The sequence below is a fragment of the Wyeomyia smithii genome, chromosome 3, assembly GCF_029784165.1.
Source record: "Wyeomyia smithii strain HCP4-BCI-WySm-NY-G18 chromosome 3, ASM2978416v1, whole genome shotgun sequence".
Taxonomy (NCBI): domain Eukaryota; kingdom Metazoa; phylum Arthropoda; class Insecta; order Diptera; family Culicidae; genus Wyeomyia; species Wyeomyia smithii.
This window is the reverse complement of record NC_073696.1, coordinates 192,407,614-192,424,055: the sequence shown is the minus strand read 5'-3', so window position 1 is coordinate 192,424,055 and position 16,442 is coordinate 192,407,614. Positions and strand designations below refer to the sequence as shown.

At 36.8% G+C, this 16,442-nt stretch overlaps 1 protein-coding gene across 4 annotated transcripts; it reads left to right on the top strand.

Annotated features, from left to right (window-relative positions):
- The first annotated feature begins 596 nt into the window (after window positions 1–596).
- On the top strand, window positions 597–15,268 carry LOC129729719 (SH2B adapter protein 2). 4 transcript variants are annotated; one of them, XM_055688498.1, is made up of 6 exons: window positions 597–960; window positions 9,395–9,893; window positions 9,959–10,090; window positions 10,161–10,397; window positions 10,476–11,426; window positions 14,201–15,268. In XM_055688498.1, exons 2-6 carry the CDS (start codon window positions 9,516–9,518, stop codon window positions 14,426–14,428), a joined length of 1,926 nt encoding a protein of 641 aa, XP_055544473.1. In that variant the 5' UTR covers window positions 597–960; window positions 9,395–9,515; the 3' UTR covers window positions 14,429–15,268. The 4 variants fall into 4 exon arrangements, with proteins under 4 accessions (XP_055544473.1, XP_055544476.1, XP_055544474.1 ...); XM_055688501.1 differs by having other exon boundaries at window positions 603–960; window positions 9,959–10,081; XM_055688499.1 differs by having other exon boundaries at window positions 603–1,033.
- The last annotated feature ends 1,174 nt before the right edge of the window (window positions 15,269–16,442 follow it).

Below are 16,442 nucleotides of genomic sequence, written 5' to 3'. Positions count from 1 at the left end.
TTTAACAACGTCTTTTGTTGTCGAACTTTCCACCGACAATAATTTTACCATGAAAAACATTGTCAGTGACTTCTGAATGTATGGGAAAAATGCCAGAAAAAATGCTGTTAAGATACATAACAACACCCCTTTTTCATTGTAAAAATGGCAAAAACGATGTTTTTTATTGTTTTGGACAATAATATTCAATGTAAAATTAATGTATTTACAATAAAAAACATGGTTAAATTCTAGTATAACTGTGTAACTATCACAACAACTTTTATGGTTTTTTTATGTTATTTTTTTCGGGTACAACAAAATAGTTGTGTGTCTGAAAAGTACGCCAGAAAGTCTGCTTTGGCAATCAATTTAACGATTTGCTATTCGATAGCCTGGAAGCAAACCAATCAGTTTTCTATAACTATACCGACTCGAGCTTCTTTTTAAATAATTAAAGTATGGTTTGAAAATAGATATTTTTTTTGCAAGCAATTTCGTGAGTTGTTGAAGCAGAATCCAACTTCTGTTTTGCATTGGGCCACCCCTTGATTTCGATGCCAGCCAATTTCGCCTTCGCCTGACAGCGAAGCCGACAAAACTCGGTACAGTGCACCACTCCCCTTCGTGTTTTGATTGCGCTTTCTAGGCGGCGGTGTGATGTTTTCGCGTTTTCACCAAAAATAATTTCAAAAATCACGCACAAATCTGCTTCGGAATCAAACAAAAGTAGTGTAAAACGATAGTATAGTGAATTCGGAACGTCAATGTGGCGATAGTTTTCCGCGGTATGTGTTATATAGCGTGTGATGGTAATTTTTCCTGCTTCAGGCCAAAGATCATCTCGTGCAAGAGGAACAAAAAGTAGAAGAGAAATTGTGTTATAGGAGCATCAACAGCAACATCAGCAGCAGCAGCCACGGCAGAGCACATCGGAGTCTGCCGCAGTGAAACCAGAAAACAGACCATTTTTGGAATAAGGTGAACATAGCGATAGCGCAGGATGAGATTTGGTTGCTAGCGTGGCTGTTTCGTTTCTCCGTAGAAAATGCTGGTATGAAAAATTATTGGAATATCCCGAAAGTTTCCCACTCGAGTAGCCACTTCGGTGGACAACTTAAATGCGCTGTGTCTCAGAATCGATGCTTTGTGAAAGTTTTATACAAAGATTGCTTTGGGATCGGTGCCATTAGAAAAAATAAAAACAATGCACGTTTTTTAAATCATCGATTTTTCTCAAAATTATGTTGAAATTCCGTTGTTCCAGTTATGGTATCCTACGTATTCTACACAGCGAGATCAGTACTTGTGAAATAGAAAAAAATACGGCATAGCCAATAAAAAATGTCGGCACCTAAGAACGTAATAGAATGTGGATTTATTTTAAGTCGTCCAATTATTCTTGGATATTTTCTAAATCACACCATATAAACATGTTAGTTACGCTGGTACCTAAGTATTGAAAAAGATGTTATCAGCTTCTTTTGAACCATCTGAACTTAAACGTTTTATCGTCTCTTGATCAATCTCGGGGAAATTTTTTTAGTTATAATGTAGCCGATGTTTTAACCGAACTATTTAATGGTTCCAGAGTTATCAACTTTGTAAAAAAATTTGATCATAATGACAAACATTTTTTCAAACAAATAATAAATAATGATTAACTTATGGTCCGTTTTCATGTTCTTTACATATGACATATTGCGGAACTTTTTACAATTTACTTATTTATAACAATTTTTTTAATTGCATGTTTTGCGCAGTGCATTTTATGTGCGTGACCAACAATAAAGAAGCTTATTTTCGAGTTATTCTACAGATTTCTTTTGGTTTTACCGTAACTCGAATTAATCTGCTCGATTTTATGTGCAAAGCTGTGCTCAATTTATGACACATACAAAAGCAGCGTACGGGAATAAAATTGATTGAATTGTCCTCGATTGTTGTCGCATCTCAGCTGGTGTTGTTATTGTCATTGATAAAAGTACGAAAATGCCAAGTGAACAAAGATCTAAATGACAATTCTACAGAAGTGATTACAAATGAATGTGTTTTCTATACCGCAATGATCAATCAATATAAAATTGCCGCGGTATAATATTTGCGGTATCGATTCGAAATCTAAGTGGAATGTTAGATGATTCAGTAACAGTGATTTGGATTTTTTTTTGTTTCCCACTATAGCAGATCCAAATGTTTTATTTATACTTTCCTGTTAGATGATAAGGATTGTGAGGCACACACTTACTGGCAGCGCATGACGAAACTGTTACGAATATCAAAAAAGTATGTTAAGCTTGTAGTAGAATTTTGATGGAAGCTTGTTGTCTTAACTGTACTTAAGGAATATATTTTAATATAAATATCGTAGAAGTTAATAGAACATAGATTTTTTGTCGAAATAGCATGACATCAATCAAAAGTCCAACACTGATATAATGACATGTGGTAGTAAGTTAAAGCCTTGATAAGAAAGTTTGTTGCTTCTAATATGAAACAGCGTTTTAGGCGATCGGTGCTGGGTACAATGTAGAAGCAAATAATGCTTAGAATTTTACAATCAGTTCCATCCAAAAGCAAGAACTGTTACTCTGAAAAAACTTTATTACTTAGTTTTTACTATTACTAATAGGTAAACACTGGTTTGAAATGCTCAAGCAGCAACAAAGAATTAAATACAGATGGGATTGATTTCAATAGGTAGGTGTTCTCGCTGGAATTATTTAATTAACCTAGATGGTGTTGATATAATCCTGATTAGCAACAAGGAATGCTTCTTCTACATGTTACACAAAATGTAGCCGCAAAGGCCGCTTAGAGGATTCTACCGAGTCAGTAGTTTGGCAGCTGCAATTGTCTCAACTTGCGAAATCAGTGTTTAACAAACAAAACAAATGCTGAAATTTTCCCTTGTTTGACCTTTCGAATGAAATATTAAGTATTTTTAATTTTAGTTTAACAGGAGTTTGCATGCAAATTAAGACTACAATTTACTTTGATTATAGCGCGAACTGAGAAAATATTAAATCTTAAATTTTTTGTTTGTTGTCCTTATAAGGACAATTGTCGTTCAATTTGATATCGGATATGATGCTGATCGCATCCCTGTGCTACCCAGACAGTGGAGATTGAAGCCCTCCGACAACACAGTGGGGAGATTGGCTTTGTTTCCGCTTGGCGCATTGCATTTCAAATTTGTATGAAGATCCGTATGAAACAACCAACTTTGTTCGCATTTTCCATTCTAAAGAACTCAAAATGGCTCAAACTATAGGTTTCATGACTTCAAATGGTAGGTTTTTGATGCCTAACAACTTGGCCGAAGATACTAAAGGGTGTCCTAAAAAATACTAGAGCTGTTCAAAGTTGATTATGTCGAAATTTATGTTGAAAATCATTTTTCTCTGCCAACACTGCCAGTGTACCGGCGTCAGTCAAGTTTCCATCAGAAGTAACCTCTGAAACACATTGTGGATTCTTCCTACGCCTAGAATATTGACCTAAACTTGTTTGCTTGATCCAACTAAGTGTATAAACTCATTACGACCGGTTACTTCTGATGGGAATCTTACTGACGCCGGTACATTGGTAGTGTTGGCAGAAAACAAGATTTTCAGCCTTTAATTCGACATACTCAACTTTGAACGGCTATAGTTCTTCCTAGGGACATTCTAACTTTTCAATGTTTTCTGCAGTGCATTATCAGAGCATTACTGAGCTCTCTAGAATGATCAATGCCAAAAAGCAGGTTTTCCCATACAAATTTTCATACAAATTTGAAATGCAATGCGCCAAGCGGAGACAAAACCAATCGACTTCCGGTAAGTTTAGGATTGTTTGGGCCCCAAAAGAAACCAAAAAAAGTTGGTTCTGGAAAACCAATCACTTTGCCCCACCCTACATCGGTTATATTTGGCATCGATTTTGACCAACAGGCAGTAGAGGCGCTGTTGGAGCCACCCACAAGGGTGTGTGGCTTATTTCACTAGAGCCCAACATTATTTAACTTTCATATTAACAAATGTCGCGCCTTTGAGTTCATTATATCCACCATGAAAGTCGTTACGCGATCCGAACTCATTCAGTTTGATTATGTATCACCGCAAGTAAAGCGCACGTGAGAATATCGGACCTATGCACAGTGGTACGAGAGCTCAAAAACGTGAACTCAATTCATTTACTCTCCAAATAGTGGTTTTACTGACATACTATCTTCCGAAGATATTTAGTATATTAAAAGGCTCAAATCATGGTAAAAAACTTCTTACAAGAAACTTCTTACAAAAAACTGTCGAGGACAGTTTTCTTCTAACTCTTCTTGTTTTAGATATATAACGTTTCTTATTAGACTTGTTTTTAAAATTAGTTTTTTTTAAATATACAAAAAATTGTAACATTTAGAAGGTTATAATGCTCAACATATATTTGTATATCATCAAGGGGGGATCCTACTCTAGAAGGTCGAAAAATCATGAATTTTCATATTTTTTTTGGCTGTCTAGAGTAAAGTGAAGTGTTTGGCTATTTTGGCTATTGATTAAGGTATATTTGAAGATGTATTTTCCATGTCGTGAATGTAAATATAGTGAGTATTACACTGTTGGCAGCTGGGAACGTGGATGCTCTCTCTAAATCAGTACCTAACTGGTGGTAAGTTTTTCTCAGCTTCTAGTCGACCGATCGGGCTGAAATTTTTTTTCAGTATATAGAAACATATTATCTATCTTGTTACGTAGCCGTTTTTGAAAATTCCAAAAGTTGCCAAAATGGCGGCCATTTTAGTAAAAAAATTGTTTTTTCAATGAAAAATCACTATTTAAAAAATCATAGAACATTGAAAAACTCAGATATCAAAAAACGGCTACGTAACAAGTTAGATAATCCATTTTTACATGTTAAAAAATTTCAGCGAAATCGGTTCAGTAGATGCTGAGAAAAATTTACCACCAGTTGAAAAAACATGGTTTCGAGAAAAACGCGTTTAAAGTTTTAAACAACGATGATACTGTAATCAATGAAGTAAATTTTTAGAAATGTGTTACTTACTATTTCCTTGGACGCAGAAGATGTATCCGGTACAATATTAAAAAAAAAAAAAACAAAATGGCGGCTGCAATATGGTGGAACAAAAATTTAAAAAAGGTATTTGAGTAAAAAAATAATGTATTTGTATCATATTTTTTAGTCAGCTTTTCCTGCTCCATAGACTTCTCCTTCAGCTTCCAGGGAGTTATCTGCAGTGCAGTGCTCAGCTCATTATACCCCGTGGGTGCTCATTATGCCCCAGTGGGGTGCTCATTGTGCCCCACACATCGACTGATTGCTTGTTTTTGATGCATGAATCTAATTTGTGTTTTTCACCATTATATGATAAACTTTTTAATTTGTGAATAGTGTACCTTTAATTATAGATAGTTAATGCAAGTTTTGCACTGTAGACATTTTAAAAATTTTGTCGTTTTCCATGCTTAAATCAGCAACCAAGTTAGGGTGCTCATTATGCCCCTATTCCCCCTATGTACAGGAGGAACAATGGGTTGCTGTCTTTCACCATTCGATAAAACTACTGATTAATCCTCTTCGATTTATCACACTTTGTGTGTGTGTGTGTGTGTGTGTGTGTGTGTGTGTGTGTGTGTGTGTGTGTGTGTGTGTGTGTGTGTGTGTGTGTGTGTGTGTGTGTACATGTATGTATGTGTGAGTTCCAATATGTCGGTGTAAATATATTTGTGAGTTTAGGTCCGACTAAACGTTACTTATTGTATATATTTGGTCAGAAAATGCGCGTGCATTGTTCGAACAGAGCAACATAAAACGTCTCCGCTATTTCTCTCTAGGTGACCCCATACTTTTAGCTGTAACTTTTGAACGCGATCAGATATCAAAAAAATTCTTTTGGCACAACATTTCTGCATGTGTAAGCATTCCAAAAAAGCAAAAAAAAAATTTCGATTTCTTCGACTTTCTAGAGTAGGGTCCCCCCTTAAAACAAACAGCTTTGTAGAAGACACAAAATAGATAGCTTCCACACAAACCGAGTTATTACCAAAAAATGTTAAAAAATCATCATTTTTTGTACAAACCAAGAACACAAAAAAGCAAAAACTAGCAGACGAAACCTGCATAGAATGAAATATTATCATAATCACTCTTCGAAATCACTTTTATCGTTTGTCCCTTCCAGTATCTTCATTGCCTGATATGAAATTCAAAAAGACAGTTCATAGTGCAATTACAGGGCGAATATGTCATAAACTTTAACTAGTAATAGCATTGGACAAATTCACGCAAAGATCGATCTCACTGTATCGATCTGTTTTTAGTACTGTAAATCTAGTAGGCATTTCCTAGTCCCTATTGGCCAGCTATTCGAGAAGGCACAAGAAAGCCGGAACAAAATCATCGAGAGGTATGGTGAACTTGCTGAAATATTTGAAAACGAAAAATAGTTATTACCTTCACAGATACAGATTAGACCAAACCAAAAAGTTTTCTAGAACAGCTTTAAATGTTGATTTACTACACCGTTTTCTGGAATCAACAGATCCAATTATAAGCAGTTTGCGAGACAAGCCACCTAATGAGCTCTGCGGTGATGCAAATTACAGGCTAGATATTAGTTAGGAGGATAATGCTAAATCTGATGGGGATGATTTTTCAACTTTATATTTTTTATTCATTTATATTAGCAAAATTAGTACATGAAAATATAATTTAATTATTAGAATATGGCAATAGATGACACACCATTTTTAATTTGGAAAAGGTATGAATTGATCAGTAATCTGGCCAACGTTTTGACGTGTATTGTCATCGAAAACGTTGAATAGGGCTGTTTTTGAAACAAAACTTAGGCAATGAAGATACTGGAAGGGACAAACGTTCAAAGTGATTTCGTAGAGTGATTATGATGATATTTCATTCTATGCAGGTTCTGTCTGCTAGTTTTGCTATTTTGTGCTCTTGGTATGTACAAAAAATGATGCTTATTTAATATTCTTTGGCAATAACTAGATTTGTGTGGAAGCTATCCATTTCGAGTCTTCTACAAAGTTGTGTATTTTAATGATATACAAATATATGTTGAACATTATAACCTTCTAAATATTACAGTTTTTTGTATATTTGAAAAAAACTAATTTTAAAAACAAGTCTAATAAAAAACGTTATATATCCAAAACAAGAAGAGTTAGAAGAAAAGTGTCATCGACAAAGTTTTTTGTAAGAATTTTATCTATAACTTTGCTGAAGACACCATTTCTCTAAAGTGTAAGGCTAAAAAGTTAGATTTTGCAGCGCCACTAGCGGTTGAGTTTCGAACTAAAAATTTTTTGTCATGACTTGAGCCTTTTTATATACTAAATATCTTCGGAATATAGTATGTCAATAAAACCATTATTTGGAGCGCAAATGAATTAAGTTCACGTTTTTTAACTCTCGTACCACTGTGCTATGGTCAAATTGAGACAAACTGGAATATGTTGTATGTTGTGCATGTTGTTGATCTATCTATAATTAATATGACCTCATGAAAGATATCGACTCGGAGTTTCTAAGATTTTAGTCACCCGGAATCTGGCTAACCGATCGAGCTTGTTGCGTTTTATTGTATCGTACGCCGCACAGAGGAGTACCTAGAACAAAAAGCTGGCCAAAATAAGAAAAAAGTTTTTTGTCGCTTTTGGTTCCGCTATATTTTTTCCTGCAGCTTAAATAAATACTCCACAAAATGCCTTCACTCGATGAACGTTAAACGGTATTATCATATGCTGGGAGCGCTGAAAACATTGACAAATTTTCAAGCTTTTTTTTGGGAATCGAACCATTTATAGTAACAAGTTGTGCCAGGCATCACAAAAATGAAAATTGATCAATATTTTGCAGCAAATGAGTTCTTTATGTTCAATGCTAATAAACCGGTTGATAGAAATTCCGAAATTTCAAAATTATAGTTACTCTTAAGAAGTTTTAGAAATTAGTGATTTTTACGTATTTTCGAGCATTTTCAATATTAAAAAAGTTATCAAATCTCGCGGAATCCGATCATATAATCATCGGAGAAATGGAAGTTCATAACATCACGAACACATCCTCGCAAATATCTCATCCGGTAACGTCCGGATTAGCATTTGTGACCCGTTTGAAAAATGTTGTTTATGACGAATTTTGACGTTAAGTGTTCACGCGTACACGGGAAATTAAAAAAAAAACCTGATGGGTGCCTGCCTTACGCTTAATACAGTGTTTCAGCTCAACAAAGAAGAAATGAGATTAGTTTAGTGAATGAATTTCAACTAATTTAAGTTAACTTAAAAATAACTTGATACACAGAAACAATAATCCAGGTAAATAACACTCTGTACAAAAGGCTTTTTCCAACCTACGCAGGTTCCACGAGGCATCATATAATTTGTGAGCATCAAATTGATAGTTCTAAATGAAGATATTTTGCTATATCATTTTTTTGGTAAATTCTACAATTTGTTTCGCTGCCCGTATTGCGAAAACAAATCATTCGAGCGTATTACTTCATCTGCTCACTAACATTAATGAAGACACATAGGCTATGTGAATGTAAACATTAAGTTGTGTGTGTGATATTTAGAGTTACTTTTTGATATAATTCTCGAACCAACCACTTCCACTTCTCACTTAAATATTTCCTAAAATATTGCTAAATAGCAGCGAAAATAATTTTGGCCAGGTTTTCACTCGAGTTACTCCTCTGTGCGCCGCCTTAAAGTCAATAAACAGATGATATGTCTGCAAGTTGTGTTCTCGAAACTTGTCGAGGATCTGTCTCAAGGTAAACATCTGGTCCGTAGTAGATCATCCCGCTCGAAAACCGCATTGGAATTCTCCAACAAAGGCTTCCTGCAACGGCCTCAGTCGCTGGAATAGGATACGGGAGAGAATTCATAAGCGGAACTGAGGAGGGTTATGCCTTGACAATTAACACAGTCGAATCCATGTATCTTCGTGTAGATAGGACATATGAGTCCTTCCAACCAGTCCGTAGGTAGTTGTTCACAAGACTATACCCCCAGGATAAGAGGCCATCCACATACCACGTGGACAGATTTTAAACGATTATTAGCCTGAGGAACAGACGCTCAGGTTAGATGCTCTCCAAGGAGAACAACTTCCTCCCCCCCCCCCCTCTTCTACTGCTGGTAACCCCTGCCCAGTCGCTTACCAACCAGCTTTGATATAATTAAAAATATAAAAAAATAACATAAATCAATGTTGTAGAGTGTTTGGATCTAGATGAATTAGAACACTCCCAGGTATTCGTTATGATTCTTAAGGAAAAATGGTTGCATGTGTGTGTGTGTTTAGTCTGCATTTACATAATTTAAAATACGTATTGTTGCTAATACTTGAGTAACATTAATATTCTGTTATCGGTTTTTAGGCACTTTATGATGATTTAAACACTGAACTTAGATCCTGCTGCTAAATTCGTCTGTCTATCGCCAAACAAAAAAAAAAAAAACAAAAAAGAATCCAAACTTTATACTTTGCAAGCCGGCATTATGGCTAACTTGACTGACGGAGATCAAACTTTTTGCAATACGACGCCAACACCGACAGGAACTGGCACAACAGGTGCTACTGTGCCTAGTTCTACTACAGGGACAGTAACTACTGGGTCTACCGGTGTTACTCCCACGAGTGGCGGTACATCGTCGGTTCTAACTGCAGGAAGTGGAAGCGTGTGGGCAGAATTTTGTGAACGCCACGCTCGCGCAGCCTCGGCAGATTTTGCGCGGTCCTGTGTTAACTATGTTACCAACAACTTACCGGAATCAGCCCGGCATACTGTCTCTCATCGAGATTTCATGCGGCGATTTATCGAATGCTTTCAGGAGCACTTTGAGCATGACTTCTACCGGAGACGCATGCAAAACAAAGTGAGTGTTCACCGATGATTATGTTCAAAAACTTGTGAAATTGAACTCTTGCCTTTTATCTTCAGACGGGCAATGGCACGGCGATGGTATTGGAAGAGAGTGATTACTCCGAGGACACAGATTCACCCAAAACAAACCACAAACCTTTTTTTCGAAGGTTGTCGTTCAAAGGACTGCGCAAGGGAAAGGTAATCCATGTGAGCATCAATCCTAAAGTAACCATATTGATGTAAAGAATGGGAGAAATTAAAGCCGGATTTCTTTCAGGCACTATTCCACAAACAACACTCGGATGAGGTAGAACTATCAGGAAGTCGGGTGAACAAAACCAAACTGGCCAAAATAGTGGTCGAATGCAGGAAAGAAGGTACGGTCAACTATTTGACCCCGGAAAGTCTAGAACAGCCCAGTAATTCGCACAAATGGGAAAAATGTAAACTTGTGCTTGTCAAAACGGTGGGCGGGTATATGCTTGAATTCTACTCGCCACCAAAGTCACAAAAGGTATGATTTTAGAACTATTTTTAAATCAATTTGTTTTGGAAAGTTATCGAGATAATCATTACTTGTCGTTTTTTGCAGCCCCGCAGTGGAGTATTTTGCTTCCTGATAACGGAAGCCCGCGAAACGACGGCCCTAGAAATGCCGGACCACGAGAATACATTCGTACTGAAGGCAGATAACAACATGGAATACGTGATCGAAGCGCGTGATACCGACGATATGCGAAGCTGGTTGGCGACGATACGCTATTGCATGCGTAGTACTCCAACGTCGCAATTACCGCCAATATCCGACTTGAATGTTACTATGAATACCTCAATATCACACGGTGGTGGCGGTGGTGCGCCCGGTGGTGGGGGAACCGCTGTGGGAGGTGGAGGAACTTTGTCTAATAGTTTGGTGCACGATGTAAATAATCTTAGCTTGAATCAGTCCGCATTAAACGCGGTGCCAACGATGATGGCCCCAGAACTACCACCACGACGCCCAGACGATAGGATATCATCTTCGTCAAACTTCGAACTGACTGAAGGTGACCTGGACCTTGAAACTGATACTGATCTGACATCAATGATGCGCGAGTATCCTTGGTTTCATAATACACTACCACGGTCCGAGGCAGCTCAACTGGTGCTGCACAATGGTATCTCTAGTCACGGTGTGTTCCTAGTGCGGCAAAGTGAAACTCGAAAGGGTGAATATGTGCTGACATTTAATTTCCAAGGCAAAGCCAAACATCTACGCATGACGCTGAATGATTTGGGTCAGTGTCGTGTTCAACACCTGTGGTTTCCATCTATTACGGAAATGCTGGAACACTTTCGACAACATCCGATTCCACTCGAGTCTGGCGGGACAGCAGATGTCACGTTGACAAATTTTGTTGTACTACCGTCACATGCAATGGCCACTAATCAGTCGAATAGTAACAATTATTCCACAACAACTATTGGCGGAGGTGGAGGCGGAGGAGGTGGTACAGGAGCTGGGTCCGGTGCTAGTGGCAACCCCAATACGAGTCCACGACATGTGAGATAGTTGACATCTTTTTGTGTCTTTACATCTTCTAGCTCTGTGTTTTAAGTTTTCTGTTGCGCCTCTTTTAAGTTTAATGAAATGAGCTACAACAAAACATTAACTATTAACCACAAACAAGATAGGGAAACCTACAGCAAACAGAGACCGGCGCGCATCACAAGACTTTAAATTCGACTGGGACGAATCTAACGGTGAAACCTCCTATACGAAGGGTACCATGTTAAACATGAGATTCACTCACGCTTTATTTGTGTTAATATATTGAAACTATGTAGGTTCAAAGTGTAGAAAAGATGACGCAAAAATTCAAGCAGCTTTTTATACATTTCATCAAATCGTAACAGGTTAATGTATATTTGCTTATGATTTTAAAATATTTTCGGGAAATCATCTTTGATCAAAAAAGAGTCAATGCTACAAACGCTCCTGTTTCTTTTTTACTTATATTTGTTTACTATTTTAATATTGTTTGAGCCATGCAAAAAAAAACACTATACAGTAATATTGTAGCTCTCAATGGAAAGGCTACCGGAAACACATACGTTTTAGTTAATGTATGAAACATTGTTTTTTCGATGTGTTTAACATATAAAAAAGCAAGAACCTTCAAACACGTAATAACATGCCATTTGGGTAGCGGTCCGAAAAGAAAGGAAACATTCACCTACACATGTAAGAATACGTACGCAAAGCATACAAGTATATACTATCACAATACACAACTTGAGATTACAACAGTGTCATGCACTACTGAACCGGCTCACAATGATGCCAACGAAATAACTGAACATTTTTTTCGGAAACAAGTCTGCGGTGCAGCGAAGTAGATTAAATTGTAACCTATGCATTACTTTCAGTAAACGGTATAATACACAACGTTGAGCCATCGATGTGTAGGCTATAACAAATGACGTGACGTAACGTAAAAAGCAGTGAACAAACTATTATGGACAGCAACAATTAAAAAACAGGCATGAGCATTATTATTTATAATTTTTATCGTTTTGTTTATCATATTGCCAGAGAGAACATCCGTTTACTTGATGTCTAGTTCTTCTGTGTCCAGTTGTGTGCTAGAATCTTCGTACGCTAATCGCGGGGTCTGCCGTGTCGTTTCAATCTGTTCAAATGCAGCATTGTAGAAATAATTTTGATCAAGATGTTTCGACAAACGTATATATCTTATACTCAATTAATTTGATGTTACCCTGAAGAAAGTTACGGTATCAATAACTTGCTAAGGATTTCAAAAAGCACACGTCTATTCATCTATAGAAAATGTTTTTGATAGTTTAAAGATTATTAGGAAAGTAAGGCCATAACACTTTATCTTTTCATTCGAAAATCAATTTCAGTTTCCTACAAACCGCATTTCAGAATATTTAAAAAAAAAAAAAAATTTCCCTTCTACAATTTTAACATTATTTCAATAGAATGATTAGTATATTAAATAGTTTGTTGATATGCTAATTTGAAAAGTTACTCTTGAGATAATTGGAGCATTTCTGGCAAATGTTACCTTATAACTGAGCTGGTTATTTTCTGCGTTCTGAGCACCAAAAGCCTGTCTTAGAAATCGAAAAAAATGCAATATCCAGCTATGTAACTACTGTATGTTCTTCATTAAATCAGTTGTACGCGGCGGTCTCTGAGCCTAATAGAAACTTTGCTGATATGTTGACTACTACATCAGGTAGCGCTTTTGATTAGTCGTGATTTCTCTTCTTGAGGACAGATTTGCCAAAACACGCAAGGCATTGGCGAGGGTAAGGAAAAGGGAAAGATAAGATCAGCATTAGGGTAAAAAACTGGATTTGTTCGTTACGTAATTAATGGGGTAGGGTTTTGATTTAGAAAATATCAAAATTCTACAGTCTACATTATGAAGTTTCAACAATACAAAATACAATGAGGTGCGAGCTAGACACGCAGCCACTGTTTAGGAAGATGGAGTGTGTTTCAGAGAGAGAAATCATGATAAATGAACAAATGCCTGTTAGTTAACGTACCAGCAACTCAAATCTGTTAAGGGCCTGCAAAATTTGCACTTTTTCTGCGCTTTGTGCTTCCAAAGTAACTAACCAGCATTGAATAAGTCACATACGCAGCACTATTTGCGGTTTCTCGACAATCGGTTTTAAAATTGTATCAAAGTCATCCGAAATGCTATTCGAAAACTTGGTTCATTCAGATATGAACTGGAACATGTGAAAGCAAGGATAACAGTGCTTGAAATGCTCGACAGAAAATGCGAAAAATAATGTTTTTTTTAGTTTAATTGTTGATAAATTGTTTTGGCCGATCTCATGTATTTGTCATTAACACGATAGCGTTATAGTTTAACTGCCAAACACATTTTTAGATAGATTTTTAGCTGTGCCTATGACCCACAGCCAATAATGTTTCAATGTAGGTACATCGAATAGTTTGTTAGAAACTTCAAATCAAATAAAATTGTCTTTGAGGAACGACTTGAGACTCTAGCACATACAACTGATGCAAATCCGCTTTGATTTTCACTACTACACTTGTTCAAAATTCTGATTTCAATTACCGATGTGTATTTACTTTGTGGGTAAGTAATACTATTTATCGTCACTTCCTGTAAAATTCGCTCAGCTGCTTGTTACTAAAATCAAATCCTTTGGTTTTCCTGATTCTAAATTTGTGTAACACTTTTCCCCTAAATTTGATCAAAACTCTCCTCAAATGTACAACTTTCTCCTTTCGCATCCGCGCTCTAATGGTGGTTGCGCCACGTATAGCCCTTGCAAGTAATCACTATGAACGGAAGTGTGCGCATCAAAACGTGCGACCTAGAGTTGTCTCAACAGACGATTCCGGCTCATGAAATTGCTGGTGGACAGGGAACCGGTGGTGTCGGCACAGCAGGCCAAGGAACAGTGCCCAGTGGAGGACAGCAGACAGCACCCTCCACAGCGTCTGGAGAAGATGGCCAACGGGCCGTTGATAATCAATACAGCTATGTCTGAAACGATGCCGTTAGCCCCAACAGCAGGGAAATTGAGGAATTGAGTACATTCCCCACTGGCACATTGGGACATCTTCATTCGACCGGGTTACCGGAATTGGACAACATTTTGCCAAAACCAAAAACTAACACTAAGAAAGCAGATGTAGCGAACAAACGAGCGGGCAAGTGTTCACATCTGTAGAACAAAACAATAGCCTCTCCTATTTGTAAATACTAGTGCTTCGAAAAAATCAAACACTTATACTTACTGTTTTATAATTGGTTTAGAAGAATGTTCTTTAATTTTTTAGCTAGTGCTTAGCAAATCTCAGACAGTTTAAAACTGCATTTATGAACAACGTCTTACAAAGTATAGAAACAAATCGTTCAGCTTGATTAAAAAAACGTTTTTTACAGAGTGTGACTAAAAGCCTACAGGCTGACAAATCCGTAACTGAAACGTTTATTGTCATATATTTATAACTGTATACACGTGGAATAGATATACATGATCTTTTTGATTAGCAAAAAAAAAAAAAAGAAACAGCAGATCAAATCATCACCACTGTGGTATTGCAAATCTTCATATATGCGATCAACAAACCGAAAAACGCGCTTGCAGTAAACACTTGTATATAGCAAAGGTTTAGTTACCAGGTAATATGCATGCTTTTTGTGATCATGCCGGTGAAATGAACAATAGAGACAAATTTGGCATAAACGAAACTAGTGCTAATAGGGAAAAATCGATAAAAATCATTTAATGTATGTAAAAATGGTAATATGCTGCTGTAGTATGTAAAATTTTAAGGAGAAGGAAACAAATGCTGAAACAATAAACCTGACGAATACGTGTTAATTTTGTTAATGTTTATTTGATTAATATATTTTTTTGCAGAAAATTGCTCTAAGTTGAGAAGCCAGTTTCAAAGAACACTTTTGAAACTCTTCAAAAAGTTACTCTTTCACTTTCGTAATAAAAATGATCATTTCAGATTCGTGGGACCTTGTGACTCGAAGTATAGGGCCAAGGCGACAATGCTTCAGTATGTACGAGTAGCTTTTTCGGTTGAGCAATTAGTGAGCTTGTTTACGTAAACTCAATGAGCAGTGATTTCCGCTATAAAGAGCCTGTAAAAATCATCATGGTAAATTAATGTAATAAATTTAAAGAATGAACAAGTGTGTCGAAAATTTGTGCCTGAAATTCCACATCGACAAAACCTGAAACAGTTGTTGCATACAAAAGCATAACAGAAATTTTCGAACATACTACATTGCATTCTAAAGTATGTTTTCATGTGGTTAAAAAAAAAACAAAATATTTTTAGGAAAAATAATAAAATTATAGCATTTCCCGCAAAACATCGATTATTCGCATTGCTTGCGGTGTATGCGACAACTCGAGAACCGTTTCATCAATCATTTCGTTTTCAAAAAACTGAAATTTGTTAACGTAGGAAAATGATCGGAACGAAAAGTTAAGTCCAAGCTACGTTCTCGGTGCGGTACGATCTGACGAATGAACAATGGAGCTTATTACGGGAGTCACTTCACGGTGAGATGACAACCGTAATATGCACGGTGAAAGTGATTCCCATTTGATTTGCACGCGTCTTTTTTCACCGTGAGATTTTTTCACTTCGTTCTCACCGTGAGGTGACATCCGTAATAAGCCCCAATGACAAATCCTTAAATTAGTTTAGAAAATGTCAGAATAACTTAACACTGGTCTTAGCAAGTCTTTATTTGTATGTTTAAATCCCAGCTTGGGAAAGACTGTTAGTGTCAGTAGGATCGTAACGCCTAGCCCCACTATTATCACGTGTCTGTGTATTGTAAACAGGCAACCTAGCCCTATTATAAGACTACCAAAAGTTCTCAAAATTTTCAAAATGCATGCAAATATCTGATTGCATCGCTTATTACAGGGAATGCTTCTCCTATTTTACCCCATCATCATTTTGAATACCTCCGATAGAATGACTAACCAGAAACGAATATTCCAAATATTAACTTTCCTGGTGAAACAT

What these genes read in the sequence shown, in the direction of transcription:
- LOC129729719 (XM_055688498.1), top strand. Translation starts at nt 9,516, where the DNA reads ATGGCTAACTTGACTGACGGAGATCAAACTTTTTGCAATACGACGCCA. An exon ending in CGCCACCAAAGTCACAAAAG is followed by an intron (nt 10,398 to 10,475) that starts GTATGATTTTAG and finishes CGTTTTTTGCAG; the next exon opens with CCCCGCAGTGGAGTATTTTG. An exon ending in CCAATACGAGTCCACGACAT is followed by an intron (nt 11,427 to 14,200) that starts GTGAGATAGTTG and finishes CGCCACGTATAG; the next exon opens with CCCTTGCAAGTAATCACTAT.